Source organism: Myotis daubentonii, chromosome 16, assembly GCF_963259705.1.
Source record: "Myotis daubentonii chromosome 16, mMyoDau2.1, whole genome shotgun sequence".
NCBI lineage: Eukaryota > Metazoa > Chordata > Mammalia > Chiroptera > Vespertilionidae > Myotis > Myotis daubentonii.
The window spans coordinates 34,441,098-34,459,545 of NC_081855.1; the positions used below are offsets into that span (position 1 = coordinate 34,441,098).

General features: G+C 44.2%; 1 protein-coding gene across 1 annotated transcript in view; it reads right to left on the reverse strand.

Moving 5' to 3' along the window:
- Positions 1 to 18,448, reverse strand: part of AATF (apoptosis antagonizing transcription factor) — a 95,327-nt gene that overhangs the window by 17,090 nt on the left and 59,789 nt on the right. The window contains exons 9-11 of the mRNA XM_059669712.1: positions 16,812 to 16,879; positions 14,902 to 14,982; positions 5,998 to 6,069 (exon numbers count right to left, since the gene is read on the reverse strand). Coding sequence (XP_059525695.1) covers positions 5,998 to 6,069; positions 14,902 to 14,982; positions 16,812 to 16,879 — 221 coding nt within the window. The remainder of the gene's footprint in view (positions 1 to 5,997; positions 6,070 to 14,901; positions 14,983 to 16,811; positions 16,880 to 18,448) is intronic.

Here is an 18,448-nt window from a genome sequence, read left to right on the forward strand (position 1 = left end):
TCAAAATAAACAATGACACTAATAGATTATAATTCACTAAATAAAACAGGAAAGTATGAGTCCATACTGATATAAATAAATGGTAGAGAAATAAACAATCTTACAAAAGTATCCTATCTAATAAAAGAGAAACATGGTAATTAACCACAACTTTGCTACCCTTCCCATTGGCTAATCAGGACGATATGCAAATTAACCGCCAACTAAGATGGCGGTTAACCGCCAACAAAGATGGCGGCTAATTTACATACGCCCAATGATGGGAGGCGAAAGGGGAAGGACTGAAGAATGGTGATCCGCAACCCAGGGGGCAGGCAAGAGCTGGGGGGTGGGCAAAGGCCGCCTTTCCCCACCCCCCAGCCGGTGATTGCCATCCCGGTGGCAACCTCCACCCCAGGGGCTGGGGTTGCGGGCTGGCCTGCGCCCAGCGATCGCCATGGCCATCGGAGGGCGGGAGGGCCTGCGCCCAGGCGATCAGAGGGCGGGAGGGCTGGGGTGCAGGCCAGGTGGCAACCCCGGACCCCCCAGAAGCCGCCTGCCCACCGCCCGTGACCCTATCGGGTCCGGGCCGCAGACCGGCGCCCGTGTACAGCCACAGAAGCCGCCTGCCCGCTGCCCGTGACCCAATCCGGTCCCGGTTGCAGGCCGGCGCCCGTGTGTAGCCGCAGAAGCCGCCTGCCCGCGCCCGTGTGCGGCAGCAGAAGCCGACAGCTCGCGCCCGTGTGCGGCCGCAGAAGCCGCCTGCAGAAGCCGCCTGCCCACAGCGTGTGCAGCCGTAGAAACCTCCGGCCGGCGCCTGTGTGCAGTCGCAGAAGCTGCCTGCCTGCCTGCCACATCCCACTACGATCCACTGAGTTATGAGGCCAGAGAGCAAGGAGAACTTCCGCCCCTGAGTCAAAGTGGGGAGCCGAGGACACGGCCTCCCCTCCTAAAGTCGCCAAAGGACAGGACCTAACCTAAGCCACATCCTCTGAGACAGGCCGGCAGGCACCACTGACCCTCTTTGCAGGCCGGGCCCCCCTCCCCCTTCCCCTGTCCCTGCACAGCTCCCATAGCTCCCCACTGGCTGAGTCAGGCACAACAGGTTTGCAGCCACAGGGGCGATTTAGCAGCTAATGAAAAATGCGAGAACGAACAGATGAAGCAGCTACTGCAGTGGGGAAAAGATGTTCATCAGATTCGTTGTCTCTGAGAAACTGAGGCAGCCAGCACAGGCCCCTGCACAGGATGAGGCTTCTGCTTCTAAAGAAACGTCCTGGGGTTAGAGGTGAGGGGGTGCTGCCTTTCCCATCTCGGAGCTCTAGGAGGAGTCTGTGCTCCCCCTCCTGGTATTCTTAACACCCAGAGACCCCTCCCCAGTCCAGGCAGGAATGTTCCACGCTGACCGCCTCCAGAAACCAGAGAACAAAGAGGCACTTCTTGACATCAAGCCTCTAAACCAGTGGTTCTCAATCTTGGCTGCACATTAGAATCACCTGGGAATCTTTTTAAAATCCTGATTCCTGGGCCTCATCCTCTGGAAATTCTGTTTCTTTGTTATGGGGTGCGGTCACAACATTAGTAACAAAGAAACAGAATTTCCGGAGGATGAGGCCCAGAAATCAGGATTTTCAAAAGATTCCCAGGTGATTCTAATGTGCAGCCAAGGTTGAGAACCACTGCTCTAAACAGACCTGACCACTGCAGGCAAAGACCTACAGCTGAGAGGGGGCAGGTTCTGGGTGTTGAGGTCCAGAGCGTGGAAGACCTCCTGGGGGAGCAGTGGATCTGGAAGCCTGTGTGCTGGGTCAGAGACACGCCTGCCTCCCACCCTCCCCTGCCCTGCCCATAGACGTGCCTGGACTGGGGTGAGGAGGAGAAGGAGAACTAGAGGGAAGGAACACTGAGTGTTGGTTGGCGGCCATGTAAAAAGGACTGTGACCCTCCCCTCCCACTGAGTCACTCCCTAAGGCAGCAGGAGACGGAGGGTCTGAGAGCAGCCACACAGCTTTGTGGCCGTGACCAAGGCACCAAGATGGTGTCCATGCAACGGGGCTGAGGAGGTGTCAGAGGACTTCACCCCAGAAAACCCAATAGCTCTTTGTGTGAGAGAGAGAGAAGGTGGCAGGGAGGGAGGGAGAGAGCAAATTGGACTCAAGAGGCCTCAAGGCCCAGATGAGGAGAATATACAAGGGATCAGCATGGACTTGAGCTCTGAGGTGAGGGTCAAGGGCAGCTGGGTGGGGGCCAGCCCAGACAGAAGACTGAGGTCCAGGTGTTCTTGACCCTGCTCGGTTCTTTGGCACCTCTGCCTGAGATATAAACTGTCTGACATGGAAGTACAACTCCAGAGAAGGGGGTGGGAAACCTAAGTTAAATAATATTTTGTTTTTGTTTTTTCACTTGGCAGAATGGGGGCTGAAGTTGAAGTTAGGTTTGGTTACTAAACAATAAAGAAAGCAACATTTCTCACATACCCGACTGTGTGGTCTGAGTTTGCTGCTGCCTATAAACTGAGAAAAAGTTGTAAAATGAAGTACTAATCTCTAGGGTTTAGGTCAGACCGAGGAGTAGTGCCACTCAGCCAGAAGCTGGCTCATGGCTGGCCAGTGCGGAGGTGGTGGCAGGAGCCTCTTCCACCTCCGTGGCAGCACTAAGAATGTCTAACAGTTTAGGCCCGACCCTTGGGGGCCTAAGCCTTTAGTCGGACATCCCCCAAAGGCTCTCTGGCTGCCAGAAGGATGTCTGACTGCAAGCTTAAGCCTGATCCCCTGGGGAGTGGGCCTAAGTCAACAGGTGGACATCCCCCAAGGGGTCCTGGGCTGCAAATGGGCACAGGCCGGGCTGAGGGACGCACCCCCTCCGAGTGCACAAATTTTGTGCACCAGGCCTCTAGTCAACACTAATAAAAGAGAAAAATGGTAATTGGCGTAAGACGATACCCTTTTCATTGGCTAATCAGGGCTATATGCAAATTAACTGCCAACTAAGATTGGCAGTTAACTGCCAACAAGATGGTGGTTAATTTGCATATGTAGGCACAATGCAGGGAGGCGAAAGGGAAAGCAGGAAGAAGCCCCCTGCCACTGACAGTGATCGGAAACCCAGGGGGGAGCTAAGAGCTGGGGGGCAGGGCAAAGGCGGCCCTGGGGCCGCCTTTGCCCTGCCCCCCAGCCATGATCAGAGAATCAGGTGCCTTTTCTGCCCTGGCCAGTGATAGCAGGAAGTAGGGGTGGAGCCAGTGATGGGAGCTGGGCACGGTCGAAGCTGGCAGTCCCAGGAGCTAGGGGTCCCTTGCCTGGGCCTAAAGCGAAGCCCACGATCGTGGGGCCGCTGCAGCTGCGGGTCCCTGCTGCCTGGGCCGGACGCCTCAGCCAGAGGCGTCCTGCAGGGGCAGGGGAAGAGCCCGCGTGATCGCGGCACCCCTCGCTGCCACTGCAGGTCCCCGCTGCCCGGGTGGGACGCCTAGGCCAGAGGCGTCAGGCCTGGGCAAGGGGCCGATCCTGCGATTGGAGGGTGATGGGGGTCAACGCCTGAGGGCTCCCAGTATGTGAGAGGGGGCAGGCTGGGCTGAGGGACAAACCCCCCCCCCCACACACACACCCAGTGCACGAATTTCGTGCACCGGGCCCCTAGTTATATTATAATAGACTAGAGGCCTAGTGCATGAAATTCGTGCATTGGGAGGGGGTCCCCTCAGCCCAGCCTGTGCCCTCTTGCAGTCTGGGACCCCTCGGGGGATGTCTGCCTGCCGGCTTAGGGAGATCGGGCCTAAGCCATCAAGCGGACATCCCTCTCAAAATCCAGGATCTCTCGCTCCTTACTGCCTGCCTGCTCGCTCCTTACCACTCAGCTCACTGCTCCTTAGTGCTGCTGTGAGCCTGGCTTCTGGCTGAGCAACCAGGGGGAAGCTCCTGCGTTGAATGTCTGCCCCCTGGTGATCAGTGCGCATCAGAGCGACCGGTCATTTTGGTAGTTCCGCCATAACGGTTGGTCGCTTAGGCGTTTATTATATAGACTAGGGGCCCGGTGCACGAAATTCGTGCACTGGGTGTGTGTGTGGGGAGGGAGTGTCCCTCAGCCCAGCCTGCCCCCTCTCACATACTGGGAGCCCTCAGGCGTTGACCCCCATCACCCTCCAATCACAGGATCGGCCCCTTGCCCAGGCCTGATGTCTCCGCCAGAGGCGTAGACCCCCATCACCCTCCGATCGCCTGATCGGCCCCTTGTCCAGGCCTGACGCCTCCGCCAGAGGTGTCAGGCTTGGACAGGGGACCCCCATCTCCCCCCGATCACTGGCTCTGGCCCCCGCCCAGGCCTGAGGCCTCTGGCCCAGGAATCATGCCTGGGCAGGGGACCCCCATCTCCCTCTGATCGCTTGCTCCACCCCCCGCCCAAGCCTGACGCCTCTGACCCAGGCTTCAGGCCTGGGCAAGGGGACCATCATATCCCCCCAATCCCCGGCTCAGCCCTCCGCCCAGGCCTGATGCCTCGGCCAGTGGAGTTGACCCTCATCACCCTCCGATCACCAATCACCGGATCAGCCCCTTGACCAGGCCTGAGGCCTCCGGCAGAGGTGTCAGGCCTGGGCAGGGGACCCCCAGCTCCCCGCGGTTGCAGGCTCCGCCCCTGCCCAGGCCTAATGCCTCTGGCTGAGGCCTCCGGCTCGGGCAGCGGGGACCCGCAGCTGCAGCGGCCCCACGATCGTGGGCTCCGCTTTAGGCCCAGGCAAGGGACCCCTAGCTCCCGGGACTGCCAGCTTCGACCGTGTCCAGCTCCCATCGCTGGCTCCACCCCTACTTCCTACTATCACTGGCCAGGGCAGCAAAGGCGCCTGATTCTCCGATCATGGCTGGGGGGCAGGGCAAAGGCAGTCCCAGGGCCGCCTTTGCCCTGCCCCCCAGCTCTTAGCTCCCCCCTGGGTTTCCGATCACTGTCAGTGGCAGGGGGCTTCTTCCTGCTTTCCCTTTCGCCTCCCTGCATTGTGCCTACATATGCAAATTAACCGCCATCTTGTTGGCAGTTAATTTGCATATAGCCCTGATTAGCCAATGAAAAGGGTATCGTCGTACGCCAATTACCATTTTTCTCTTTTATTAGTGTAGACTAGAGGCCTGGTGCACGAAATTTGTGCACCGGGGAGGGAAGGGGTGGTCCCTCAACTGGCCTGCGCCCTCTCACAGTCCAGGAGCTCGCGGGCTTAAGCTGTCAGTCGGACATCCTTAGTGCTGCTGCAGAGGCAGGAGAGGCTCCCAACACCACCACCATTGTGCTTGCCAGCCAGGAGCCTGGCTTCTGGCTTCTGGCTGAGCTGCACTCCCCATGTGGGAGCTCACTGACCACCAGGGGGGCAGCTCCTGTCTTTAGTGTCTGTGCCCCTGGTGGTCAGTGCATGTCATAGCAACTGGTTGTTCCACCATTTGGTCAATTTGCATATTGGCCTTTTATTATATAGGTCTGCCAGCTAATAAATATAGAAGGAATTATTTTTAAAATGGTTATCTCTGAACTCTAATATTATAAGTATACATTTCTATTTTTTTTCAGCTTTATAAAGTGAGCATGTACTTCTTTCATAAAAATACTTAAAAAAAACACACACAACAATCCTCAACAGCAGCTTGAACACACACAACATAAATCACATCTCTACTGCCATTTTTAAATGGACAGCATATGCACAAAACCCCTGAACATAAATCAAGTGCATGTGCTGTCCTGACCTGTCTGTCCTAGACAAGAGCTCAGGTGCACTGGGCAGGTGGCTAAAGTTAAAAACAAAACAAAACAGCAAAATCAAACAAAAATCTACCAGAGGCAACATTGAGATGTATGGAAATTTTGTTTTGGTTTTACAGTAATTATGCGAGTGAAGAGATGTGACAAGTACCCTTGCTATGATGCCAATGACAAATGGTTAACTGATAAGAAGAAATGGAGAGGGTGATGGGCTGTAGAACAGGTCAATATAAGGCTGTCATGAAGCCATTTGAGACACATAATTAATCTATTACTCACCTGGCGTCATCATTCATTGTGGTATGGTCAATAGGTGCCATGAAGCTCAGTAGCTTGCTAAGGACATGAAACCTAAATAAAGCAGGAAACAGGCAGCAACATTAGTAACTAATAAACTAGAAAAGGAAGCACATTCTATGAGCTAACAAACTCGGAACATTTGGCTCCAGAGCTGAGTAGGGGACAAAGATAGGCATGTAACACTCACAGCTACAGAACCCTTTTTCCTCCCCAGGAGAAAAGTCTGGTAACAGCACCTTGTAAATGACAGCAGTTCACACAGATCCATTTATATCTCAGCCCCCAAACGGAGATACACTGTGCCCTTAGCAATGTACTAAACGTTACTCCCTTAAACATTACTCCAGATAGTTATACAAATTATTCTATGTTTGTTCACATATTTCTGTGGGGTAAATTGTGAAACTGCTGATGAAGTGAAAGCCATACATATTTAAAATTAAAAACTGAGTCAAAATGCCCTCCCAAAGGTTATGTCAATATGTAAGAGTAGCCCTAGCTGGTTTGGCTCAGTGGATAGAGCGTCAGCTTGCAGACTGAATGATCCCAGGTTCGATTCCAGCCAAGGGCACATGCCTGGGTTGCGGGCTTGATCCCCAGTAGGGGACATGCAGGAGGCAGCCAATCAATGATTCTCGCTCATCATTGATGTTTCTATCTCTCTTTCCCTCTCCCTTCCTCTCTGAAATCAATAAAGATATGTTAAAACATATATATATGTAAGAGTATAACTTTAGGGTGTTCAAAAAAAATGTATACACACACTCTGAATAATTACAAAAGCAGTGTTTGTTAAAATACATTTCTTTTTTTTTTTTCATCAAGTTTTATTTAAAAAAAGGATAGCTCACAAAGGAGAAGACTAGACGAAAACAAAGTAACTCAGCCATTCCACTAGAGACCAAATAATTAAGTGAAACATTCCTGATAATTTTAAGATTATGTTATTTTAATGTAATTCATAAAATTCATATGAATTGCATGTAATTCAAGTTGTACCTGGATCTATGTAACTTAATACTACATGTGCTGATTTTTTTTTAAATTAAATCTTTATTGTTCAGATTATTACATTTGTTCCTCTTTTTTTTCCCCCCCATAACTCCCCTCCTCCCAGTTCCCGCCCCACCCTCCGCCCTCACTCCCCACCCACTGTCCTCATCCATAGGTGCACGATTTTTGTCCAGTCTCTTCCCACATCTCCCACACCCCTTTCCCCCCCAAGAATAGTCAGTCCATTCCCTTTCTATGTCCCTGATTCTATTATAATCAACAGTTCATTCTGTTCATCAGATTATTAATTCACTTGATTCTTAGATTCACTTGTTGATAGATGCATATTTGTTGTTCATAATGTGTATCTTTACCTTTTTCTTCCTCTTCCTCTTCTTAAAGGATACCTTTCAGCATTTCATATAATCCTGGTTTGGTGGTGATGAACTCCTTTAGCTTTTCCTTATCTGTGAAGCTCTTTATCTGACCTTCAATTCTGAATGACAGCTTTGCTGGATAAAGTAATCTTGGTTGTAGGTTCTTGGTATTCATCACTTTGAATATTTCTTGCCACTCCCTTCTGGCCTGCAAAGTTTCTGTTGAGAAATCAGCTGACAGTCGTATGGGTATTCCCTTGTAGGTAACTGAGTTTCTTTCTCTTGCTGTTTTTAAGATTCTCTCTTTATCTTTTGCTCTTGGCATTTTAATTATGATGTGTCTTGGTGTGGTCCTCTTTGGATTCCTTTTGTTTGGGGTTCTCCGCGCTTCTTGGACCTGTAAGTCCATTTCTTTCACCAGGTGGGGGAAGTTTTCTGTCATTATTTCTTCAAATAGGTTTTCAATATCTTGCTCTCTCTCATCTTCTGGCACCCCTATAATTCTGATGTTGGTACGCTTGAAGCTGTCCCAGAGGCTCCTTACACTATCCTCGCATTTTTGGATTCTTTTTTCATTTTGCTTTTCCGGTTGGATGTTTTTTGCTTCCTCGCATTTCAAATCATTGACTTGATTCTTGCGCTCCTCTGGTCTGCTGTCGGGCGTCTGTATAATATTCGTTATTTCAGTCCGTGTATGCTTAATTTCTCGTTGGTTCCCCAATATAAGATCGAGGGTCTTATTAGTTTTCGTGTAGATCTCATTAAGTTTATCGACAGCTTCTAAACAGTTCTTGAGAGACCTTAAGAGTGTGGTTCTGAACTCTATATCTTCCATTGACAATTTTGTCCTGTTTCTTTGTCTCCGCATTTTGTTATGCTTCCTTGGTGCACCCCCTAGTGGTCTTTGTTCGAAGTCTTATAGTTAAATCCTGATTGTTGTAGCTAATTCCAGGGAGGGTTTGACCTCCAGGCCAAGTGGCTATGAGAATCAGCTGTGTCAGCAGTGAGAGAACTTCTGTCCTCTAGGGAGGTGCTAATCTAGCCTTTGCCTGAGGCTATCCGGCAAATGCCTCTGTGCAGGGCTTGGGCGGGGCGGGTCGCACAGGATCAACAGGGTGGGCCGGAGAGAGCAGTTATGGCGGCTCTCAGTCCTGTCCCCAGGGGCTCTGCCTCTCTGAGTCCCAGCACCCGCTGCAAAGCTCGGAGAGAAAGCTGCACTGGCTCTGACCGAAGGCAGACAGTCCCGCTTCTCCCGTTTGAGTCTGGGTCCCTAAAGACTCGCCCGGATCTGGTGCTCAGAGTCTGCGACTCCCTCCCGATTGAAAACAACAACCGCGCCCTCCGCCGCCAGCCCGCTCTGCGCACTCCGCACCTCAGAATTTGACTTCACCACTGCGCCTCCTCTGAGTGTCCGTGTGCGTTTCTCTTTCCTCCTAGTTGTAGGACTTCCACTCAGCCAGCGTTCCTGTGGTTCTGGGTGATGTCCGTTCCGTGTTTTAGTTTCACTTTTGAAGTAGTTGTTCAAAGCAGCAAACTCCGTCATTAACCTATGCCGCCATCTTGGTTCTCCCAAAATACATTTCATTTTCAGAATTGGGCTATCAGCTGTTAAAGAGTGTACATATTTTCTGGGGGATACCTGTATTTACCTAACCTTTTTATATAAGTATAAAACATAAATACTGTTAATAGATATATTTTAATACCTTAGGTTTCACCAAACTTTGGTGTCCATCTAAAAATGAATACTATTCTTGGCTGTGTCCAAAGGCAATAATTCACTTTCTGGACAAAGACTATGAACTATACTCCCTAGTTGTATTGTCTAATCCAGTAGCCACTGGCCACCTATGGCTACTGAGCACTTAAAGTGTGGTTTATCTGAACTGAGATGTGCTGTAAATCTAAGATACACTGTTTCTTTTTAGTTTTTCAATGTGGCTGCTAGAACATTTAAAATTACATATGTAATACATAATGTGTGTGTGTGTGTATTTTTTTTATTTATTTTTTATTTTTAATCTTCACCTGAGGATATTTTTCCATTGATTTCTAGAGAGAGTGGGAGAGAGAGGGAAAGACAGAGGAATATCGATGTGAGAGAAACACATCGATTGGTTGCCTCCTGCACACCTTCCTCCCTCTCCACTAGCATGGTGCAGGCCAGTGAGGAATTTGCAACCGAGGTACGTGCCCTTGATTGGAATTGAACCAGAGCCCTTCGGTCCATAGGCTGACCTCTATTCACCGAGCCAAACTGGCTAGGGCTATAATACATATTTTTATTGGATGGCACTGCTCTGTGGAATACCTTTACACTGTAATACAATATATTCAATAACTATTAACTGCATGATGAAAGACAAGCTTTAAGAAGTTATCAGATTAAAGACATTTAGTAATGTGTACTTAAAGCAATGCATTTCATCTACTCTCAGTACTGCTGAGGATGAATGCATGTTTTAGTATTAAAACGCCTTTTACCAATCATACTAAGAAAAGATAAATGTAATTCTGTGCAGAAGAATAGAGACAAACACAGTAGACATCTCATTATTAAAGACCTGAAAATCTAATTCATTTACATTACAGATTCTGATTAAATCACAGTCAAATCCACTTATATATGCTGCTGTGTAAAATACTGATAATCAATAGTTATGTTATAATTATTTCTAAAAATCAAAATATATACATTTTTTAATCCTCTTCCAAGGAGATGCTTAGAGAGAGGAAGAGGGGGGGGGGGTGGGGAAGGGAGGAGAGAGACACATCAATGTGAGAGAAACACCGTGAGCCTTCCATATGCTCCTCAACCAGGAATCAAACCCTCAACCCAGGTATGTGCCCTGACTGGGAATCAAATATGCAACCTTTTGGTGCACAGGACAATGCTCAACCAACTGAGCCACTGCGGCCAGACCAAAATATTCTTCTTTTTTGTAAATTATTTTCCAGTATCCAACCAGCAAGGTGCCATGCTCAGTCTGACCAGGCTGATGCCACTGACCTGCTACATTTCAACTAATATTTCCACAGGGTAATGTTCATTGTTGTTATAACATTTCTGGAAGTCTTATCTTTGCAACCCTATCACAAACAAAGCGCAAAACTTGCTCAATGGTAGAACCTAGTATCAATGATGATAGCTAGTTGAGGTCTAATTTAAGGAAGTATTCATAATATTCTCATCTAGCTTGGGCCACTTGGTTTAATCTTTCAGGGCAGAATGCTAATGTAGCCCAGCTGTCATTCTGGCGCCTGCTGTGGCCACTTGGTCCTGCCAGAGAAACAATTCAACATCCAGAGGTTATATGCATGGGCTCTGGAATCAGACCAATTAGCTCAAATCCCTGTTTGCTACTAACTAGCTCTGTAATGCTGGGTAAGTTGTTTTCTTTGACCACTTTACATGAATTAGCTAATTTAACCTGCACAACAACCTATGAGATGTGACTTTTCATTCCTCATAGATGAGGAAATTGCAGCTCAGAGATATAAAGTTACATGCCCCAGGTCTCAAGGCCAGTCAGTGGAAGAGTCAGATTTCAAACCTAGACAGTTTAGCATCACAGCCTGTGCTTTTTCTATCTCTGCAGGGCCCAACGGTGAGAGTTTTATAAATGTTAGCTATCACTAATACTATTAGTAAAGATCATTCTCTGATTCTGACCACATCCCTCATGTTTATGGTCGAGAGCCAGGTGAACACAGATGACAAAACTGAAAAACCAAAACACATGACCACATTCATTACTTTTCTTTTTACTTTTCATTTTGCAATAATTTTAGACTTATAGAAAAGCTGCAAACATATAGTAGAGATTCATGTTTAACTTCACCCAACTTCCTCTAATGTTAATAATTTACCTAAACATAGTGTAATTGTCAAAATCAGGAAATTAACACTGGTATAATACTATCAACTAAATTACATATCTTACTCAAATTTCACCCATGTTTACTCCAATGTCCTTTCTCTTTTCTAGGATCCAATCTAGGGACCCCACATTGCACCTGAATTTCTCAAGGTTGTGTTAAACTCAGCATCTTAAAAAACTGAATCTACTCCCTCCCTCAAAGACAAAAAATCGATTTCCTCTTCCAGCTTCCCTCTGAAAACTCTTGAGAGTCAACTCTAACCTTCTCACTTTCCTCATCTCCTTTCATCTTTCTAAAATGCAACTGAAATGTGATAACATCCCTCTGCCCAAAGTCCTAAATGACGCACTATAGTCTACAGAATCAAGTCCAAGTTTCTTCAACTGGCTATGATCGAGCACTCACTACGCATACAGCCTCATTTCTTATTCACTTTAGGTCTCTCCCAAAACAAAGTAATTGCAGTTCCCCACATGGCCATGTATACTCTCAAGACACATTTTTGCAAACGTTGTTCTTTTTGGCCTTTCACTGGCTAACTGTTCCTAGACTGCTCAGTGTGAAGTGTGGATGCTGAACCTTACAGGAAGTCTCCCTGAGCAGTCTGCGTTCTCCCAGAGTGAGTCAGGTAACCCCTGTACCAGGATGATCTCTACCATAGCACTTCCCACACAGCATCACTTACTGGCTAATTGTCTGCCATGTCTCCGGACTACATGCCCCTCAAGGTCAGAATGGGTCTTATCCAGCTCCTAATATGGCTCCTAGAACTTCAGAAGAAACCTTTCTTATCTTTTAAAAAATCACTTCTTATCTTTTTATGTTTAGTCCTGTTTGAGTAGAATGTCTATCTCCTGCTTGCCTGTTGTCAGAATAAGATGTCAAATGCCTCTGGATTTATGGAGATTTATAATCTCAATCACTATCAAAATGCTACAAACACAGAAATATATTAGTAACACATACCTCTGATGAACAGTTTAATGAGGTTTAATAAATATAAGAAAAGCAGTTGCTATTAAAACAAAACCCTTTTTTTTCTAAAATTTTTAACCTAATAAATAACAACTCTGATAAATTCATTTTTTAAAATATATTTCTTTTTTTTAATTGATTTCAGAGATGAAGGGAGAGGGAAAGAGAGACAGAAATATCAATGATGGGAGGGAATCATTGATTGGCTGCCTCCTGCACGCCCCCCACTTGGGACCGAGCCCGCAACCCGGGCATATGCCCTTGGCTGGAATCAAACCCAGAACCCTTCAGTCCGCAGGCCAACACTCTATCCATTGAGCCAAACCAGCTAGGGCGATAAATTCATTTTGATTTGGAAAACAACAGACCCATAGCTCTCCTGAGGTGTTTGCCATGCTCACTTCTCCAACACTCATCCAGGTTTCTTAATCTGTGTTATGTTTAGACTTCCTACCATTTCTCATTACCCGATGAGCATGTTCATTTTATTGTCATAATCATCCAAAAACATTTTCTGGCTGACTAATGTCTATAAGGCACTATAGCAGATAATAAGGTTGGAATTGTCTTAAAGGATAAAGCAGCGTAATTCTTGCTCTCAAGAGGCACACAACTATAGCTACTTGTCCCAATAGTTTAAAATTTGTAACAGTAAAATATGTAGAAAAGGCATTATTTTCCTCTCTCAATTCTTTTGAAGAGCATATATTTGCAACAGTAATGCCAAGAGATACACACAAGAGAAACAACAACAACAAAAAACTAACACTTTCGAATGTTTACTATGTACCAGACATTTATACATTATTTTAATCCTCAAACCAAATCTTGTTGTTTTTTGTTTTAGTTTAAATAGGTTTCCTTTATTTGCAACCTAAAAACTTTTAATATGGACATGGCCTTTATATTTAAGCTCATGGTGCAATGGGGAAAACAGATCCGCCCACAAACTAGGCATTTAATACACTATAAGATATTATGAGACAACAGAGAGGAGAATAAGGGAATACCTGATGGAGTTGGGGAAGGCTTACAACCAAAGTAATGTCAAACGAAATCTTTAAAGTAGAGATTATTATCTCCACTTAATAAGTGAGAAAGTGAGGCACAGAGACTAAAGAACAAGCAAAATTATATAGCCACACAGAGCCAGGATTTGAACCCAAGTCTTCTAATTTGAAATCTTGGGCTTCTCTCTCTAGAGAACATGTATTGTCTCATATAGCTATAATTTTTAAAGCACAATACTGGAGGAAAATCTGATCTCAAAATTAAAGAATAAGCTTGGCCAATTATACAGTACTATTAATAACTTTCTTTTTCAAGTCCGTACATGGGTGGCGTGTATAGAAGAGACATGTACAAAAGACGCATGCATGTGAACCAGCAAGTAAATGAACACTAGAGCAGGAGACAGACCCGGTCTTGGAGTAATAATAGCAATAATAATAATGGTAATAATGGCAACAAATATTTATACTATGTACCTGACACTGTTCTAAGAGTAGCAAATATACTTACTCTCTTAATCCTCATAGCAATCCTACAATCCAGTACTACTATCACCCCCATTTTACAGATGAAGGCACCAGCACAGAGAGTTTAAGGTTTTGCCCAAAGTAACTACTAGTCAATGTCAAAGCTGGAATTTAAATTCTGGCAGTTTGGCTCTCGAGTACATGCTCTTAACCACTACTCTAAAAACGAACCTGGGGAACTATGAAGATTTGGAAATTTCAACACGTGAAAAAAGGTAATTTCTGCAAAGCTATCGAAAAATAAGCATTTCCTGAGAAGTTCTGTTAAACACTCAAACAGGTTCATTAAAGTAGTTGTGAAATCTGCTTCCCTGAAGGTATTTAAAAATGAGAGAGATCCATATTTGTCCAAAGGGAATTTAATGACAGGCAGGCTCTAATAAGGATGTGGGATTAGCCACCTGCCTAAAACTATCCTAACACAATGAGTTTAAGAATTTTTTTCAATGTGCACCTGAATTACAAGTAGTTTCTTGGTGTGAATGATACAATGTAATACATATAGTTACAAGGAATCTAAATCTAAAAGCATAGATTTAAAACACTCCTATTCTCATTCCTTTTTTTCTCTGCATATTTATAAGACACCTTAAAGAAATCACAGGGTTGAGAGTTTTCCTATAGTCAGAAATTTCTTGGTTTTCTCATAAAAATTATACTTCTCATCTCATTTAAGCACATTGTTAACATTCTCTGGAATCTTTAATTATAACTTTTTAGCATAGTGTGTACATGTATAGCATCATGAAATGAACCAATATAATCCTATTCTAAATAAAACGCCAAAACAAAAATTTTATAGCATTCTACAGAAATCACTTTTTTAAACTAAGACATTTCAACTATCTTGCCTTGTTTACTTATTTCTCCTTCAGAGAAATGCAGATATTACATAACCTACCCATTTACAAGAGTAGAACAGAAAAATCCTAAGACCATTATTTCCATTTTAGAGTAAGGAAAACTGGGTCAGAAAAAGTCTCAAATATTGTTTGTTATTTTTCTGATCCTTAAAAACAGAATCACCAGAAGAAATAGTAAAATGACATAATAGGCAAAATGCAAGAGAAGAGAGGTATTAACAAATATGTTCAAATTTTTTCTGAAAAGTAACTCACCGAAGTTTCCGTCCTTTGCTGGCTTTCCTATCTACTTTCTTGTGGATTTTGCTTCGTAACTTCTGGATTGCAAGCCACTGCCTGGGAAATTCACAAGCAATGTTATGCATCATCACTAACAGAAATAGTTATACGTATTGACAAATTGGAATTTTTCCCACTAACAACCCTGCAGAAAGAAATCATCAACCTACATGAAGTTCCTCAAGATAGTCTGGGGCCAAAGTGACTAATCAATTGAAGAAGATTTGTGCAATGGTAAAAAAACAAATGGCAGCTGGGAAATTCTACAGCAAATTTGGTTAACAATGCTCCTTAGTATTTGGAGCTGCTGTGACAAGCACTAAATAAATCTATCAGTCTGTAGAAAAACCCATCAAATTGAGTACAGCTGCTTGGGTTTGCTTTTAATGTTTTAGCTGTGCAGCAAGTTCTATTACTAATATTGCAAATCCTGTGTGGTTTAAACACATAAATTCTTTAAATCTAATTTTGCCTTTGTTAATACCCAACTGCTTTTTCTTGTGCTTTCCATTTTTTGCTAATTTTTAAAATAATTATCCACTACTGATACCAGCTTTACAGTAACTTTACTATTTTTTATTTAATCTGTGATATTTCAGAATGTGTTGCTAAAAGGTAAGGGCTCTCCTCCCCTCTCCCCAGTATAATCTCAATACCACTGTCACACCTAAAAACAGTTAACAATAATTCCTTACTATCAAATATTCAGTCAGTCTTCAAATGTTCCAGATTGTCTCAATTTTACAGTTAGTTTGTTTGAGTCAGGATCCAAACAAGATTTACGTTTTCTACAATCATTTTAGATGAAAAGGAATTAATTTTTCAAGTAAAAGATACTGGGCTAAAAAAATCTTCATAAATTGCTCATATGAACAAATGGGGAAAAATGAAGAAGGAGAAACAGTAGAAGCTCGTCATCTTACCTGATTTATACAATGAAAATTCAACAGGGGGGGGGGGGGAATAGGGAAATCCAATTACTGTAATCTTAATATAATCTTAATTACCATAATCTATTTTATTGTAAAGTGAGATAAATGTACAATATAATCACCACTTAAATACAATTTACGCTATCACATTAAATTTATAGTGAACAGCTCTCTATAACATTCCAGGGAGACACAAAATACCAACAACATCCTATCCTAAAATTCAAATAATGTTTTACTCAAAATTATTTCGTCAACACAAATTTTTCTTTGCATTCTTCAAATGTTTCTCTGCAAAGAATCTACTCTGGCACTTACAGCTTTTGTTTCCTTTCAGGCTTTTGCAAATTATGGCTCATGGCTATTTAAATGTACACTATTCATTAGGTAGCACTCTAAATGGCCTTTTTATTTTCCAATCACAGGATGAAGCATACACACAAGAGCCTTCCTTCACTACTTTGCATTCTCCCCTGACATCTGGGTAATGCTGCCACGTTCCATTTCTAATTGTGCTGAAGCTTTTACTGAGGGGTGGAGGTCTAAATTAGGGCAGACTCTAACAAAGCAGATTCAACTACGAGCAAGGAACCTGTTGTAGGCAGTGCCATATCTGACAGCTGAGAGCACACATTTGGGGTTTCTTTTTATCCACTGGTCAGAGACTGATACAGATACAGTCACAATCCAAATCAGAGAGCACAGAGCATAAGAAGGATTTTGAAAAACCCTAGAACAAACATGCATTTATATTCTCTTATTCCAACTGCACCTAAGGGAATGTAGGGTAAACAATTAGGGTTTCCATCACTTTGTCTTTCTAGCTCTTATAATCTTACTCAACTTCTATAATCATAGGGCCAATCATTACCTTGGAGGCAGAATTAAAGGAAATCAAAGGAAGAAACTATTATGTAGGCTGCTTGCATAAATAGAAAGCCATATCTAAATTACCTTCCCATGGCCACCTGATCATTAGGATCCAATGAGCTGGTCTTCCGTTCTATGAGTTCTCGAAGGAGCTAGGGGAAAAAAAAAAGCAACTGGTTTATTTATTTCTCCCAGCACCAACTAACTTTAAAAGGACACTGTAGGAGTTTTGAATGGCATAGCAACATCTCTAAAACTACAATAAATAAGGGACAACCCAATGGCAAGAGCATGACTGAATTCCCATTAACCCTTTCATATTTATATATCCTTAAAAAGGTGGCTAGAGCAGTAGCTGAGAACAGAAGTCCATTTGGAAGACTTATTGTACTGCAGTTCATTTCAAATGGATCAATGAATCTGCAACATCCCCTTCATTGTTTTTATGATTAGTTTTGTCCACCTCATCGATATCAATGGAAAATCTTTAAAAGGTCAGGTGGGAAGGGCTATGTGGCAAAAAGGAAGATGCATCAGCTTCTCACAAACAGGATCATGGTACACAGTTAACTTCTGACCTATAATCTCCAGCAGTCAGGAAGGTCTTCCTCAGGCAAAAGCCTTTATTATATACTAGAGGCCCTGTGCATGAATTCATGCACAGGTGCGATCTGGCCGGCCGGCCCTGGGGCTGATCGGGCTGGGCCAGCCAGAGGGAGAGGACGGGGAAAGTTGGCAGGCCTGCCCCGCCCCTGATCGGGGTGGAGGGGCTGTGGGTGATTGGCGGGCCAGCCCTGCCCCCAATCAGGGTGGGGGGATTATCAGGGCAGGGCTGCACCTCCTGGTCAAACTCCTGGTTGAGGGGACAATTTGCATATTAGCCTTTTATTATATAGGATAATTAAAGGTGTGGACTTCATTCTCTTGCTTTCCATAGCTAGTACTCTACCCTGCTAACTATTAAGTGAATTAACCATATATGACACCAACACATTCACAGCCACAATAATTTTAAGAGAGAACCTAAAAAAAGGCATGTGCGCATTACAAATACAACACAGAAAACCAGTCTCTCATCCTATACAATTAACTCCATAGGAACTCTAGCCTACTCTTCTACTCTCCTCTTAATCCTGGGTAGTCCACTGCATGCAATCAGAGTATAAATCTGTATCTTTCACACAGACCTAACCATTTGCACTGGGTCTTAAAAGTCCTAGGTAAAGAGAAGCAATGGATTTAAAAGGTAAACATTAAAAGAGGAGAATTTTAAATTACAATAATAAAACTGCATATCATCTCTCCTATATAGGTGCTGTAAGTATGTAGGGGAATGGGAACAGAGATTAAAATTCCAAAAATCTTCTAAGAGAAATCTAAGGGGAGACACCAAAATAAACTAGTTCTTGCTAATCATCTGTCAATAACACTAGTTTGACTATAAAACTTGTTTCTTCACAATAATAAGTAATTGCTTAATAGGTAAGGCATGGCAGCAATACAGATATTTCACCAAGTTAAATAACTGAAGACTGTGGGAGGATGGAGAAGGTGGAATAAACTCCTATGAAAGTAGTTCATGCTCTCATTTTCATTTGTGTAAGTAGGCACTGGAAGAAATAAAACAAATTTATAAAAATATTAATTTCCATATAAGATGAATCTTAATTGTAAAAGGGAAAAGGATATTTCAATTGCAATTAAAGAACTGCCTGTGATGT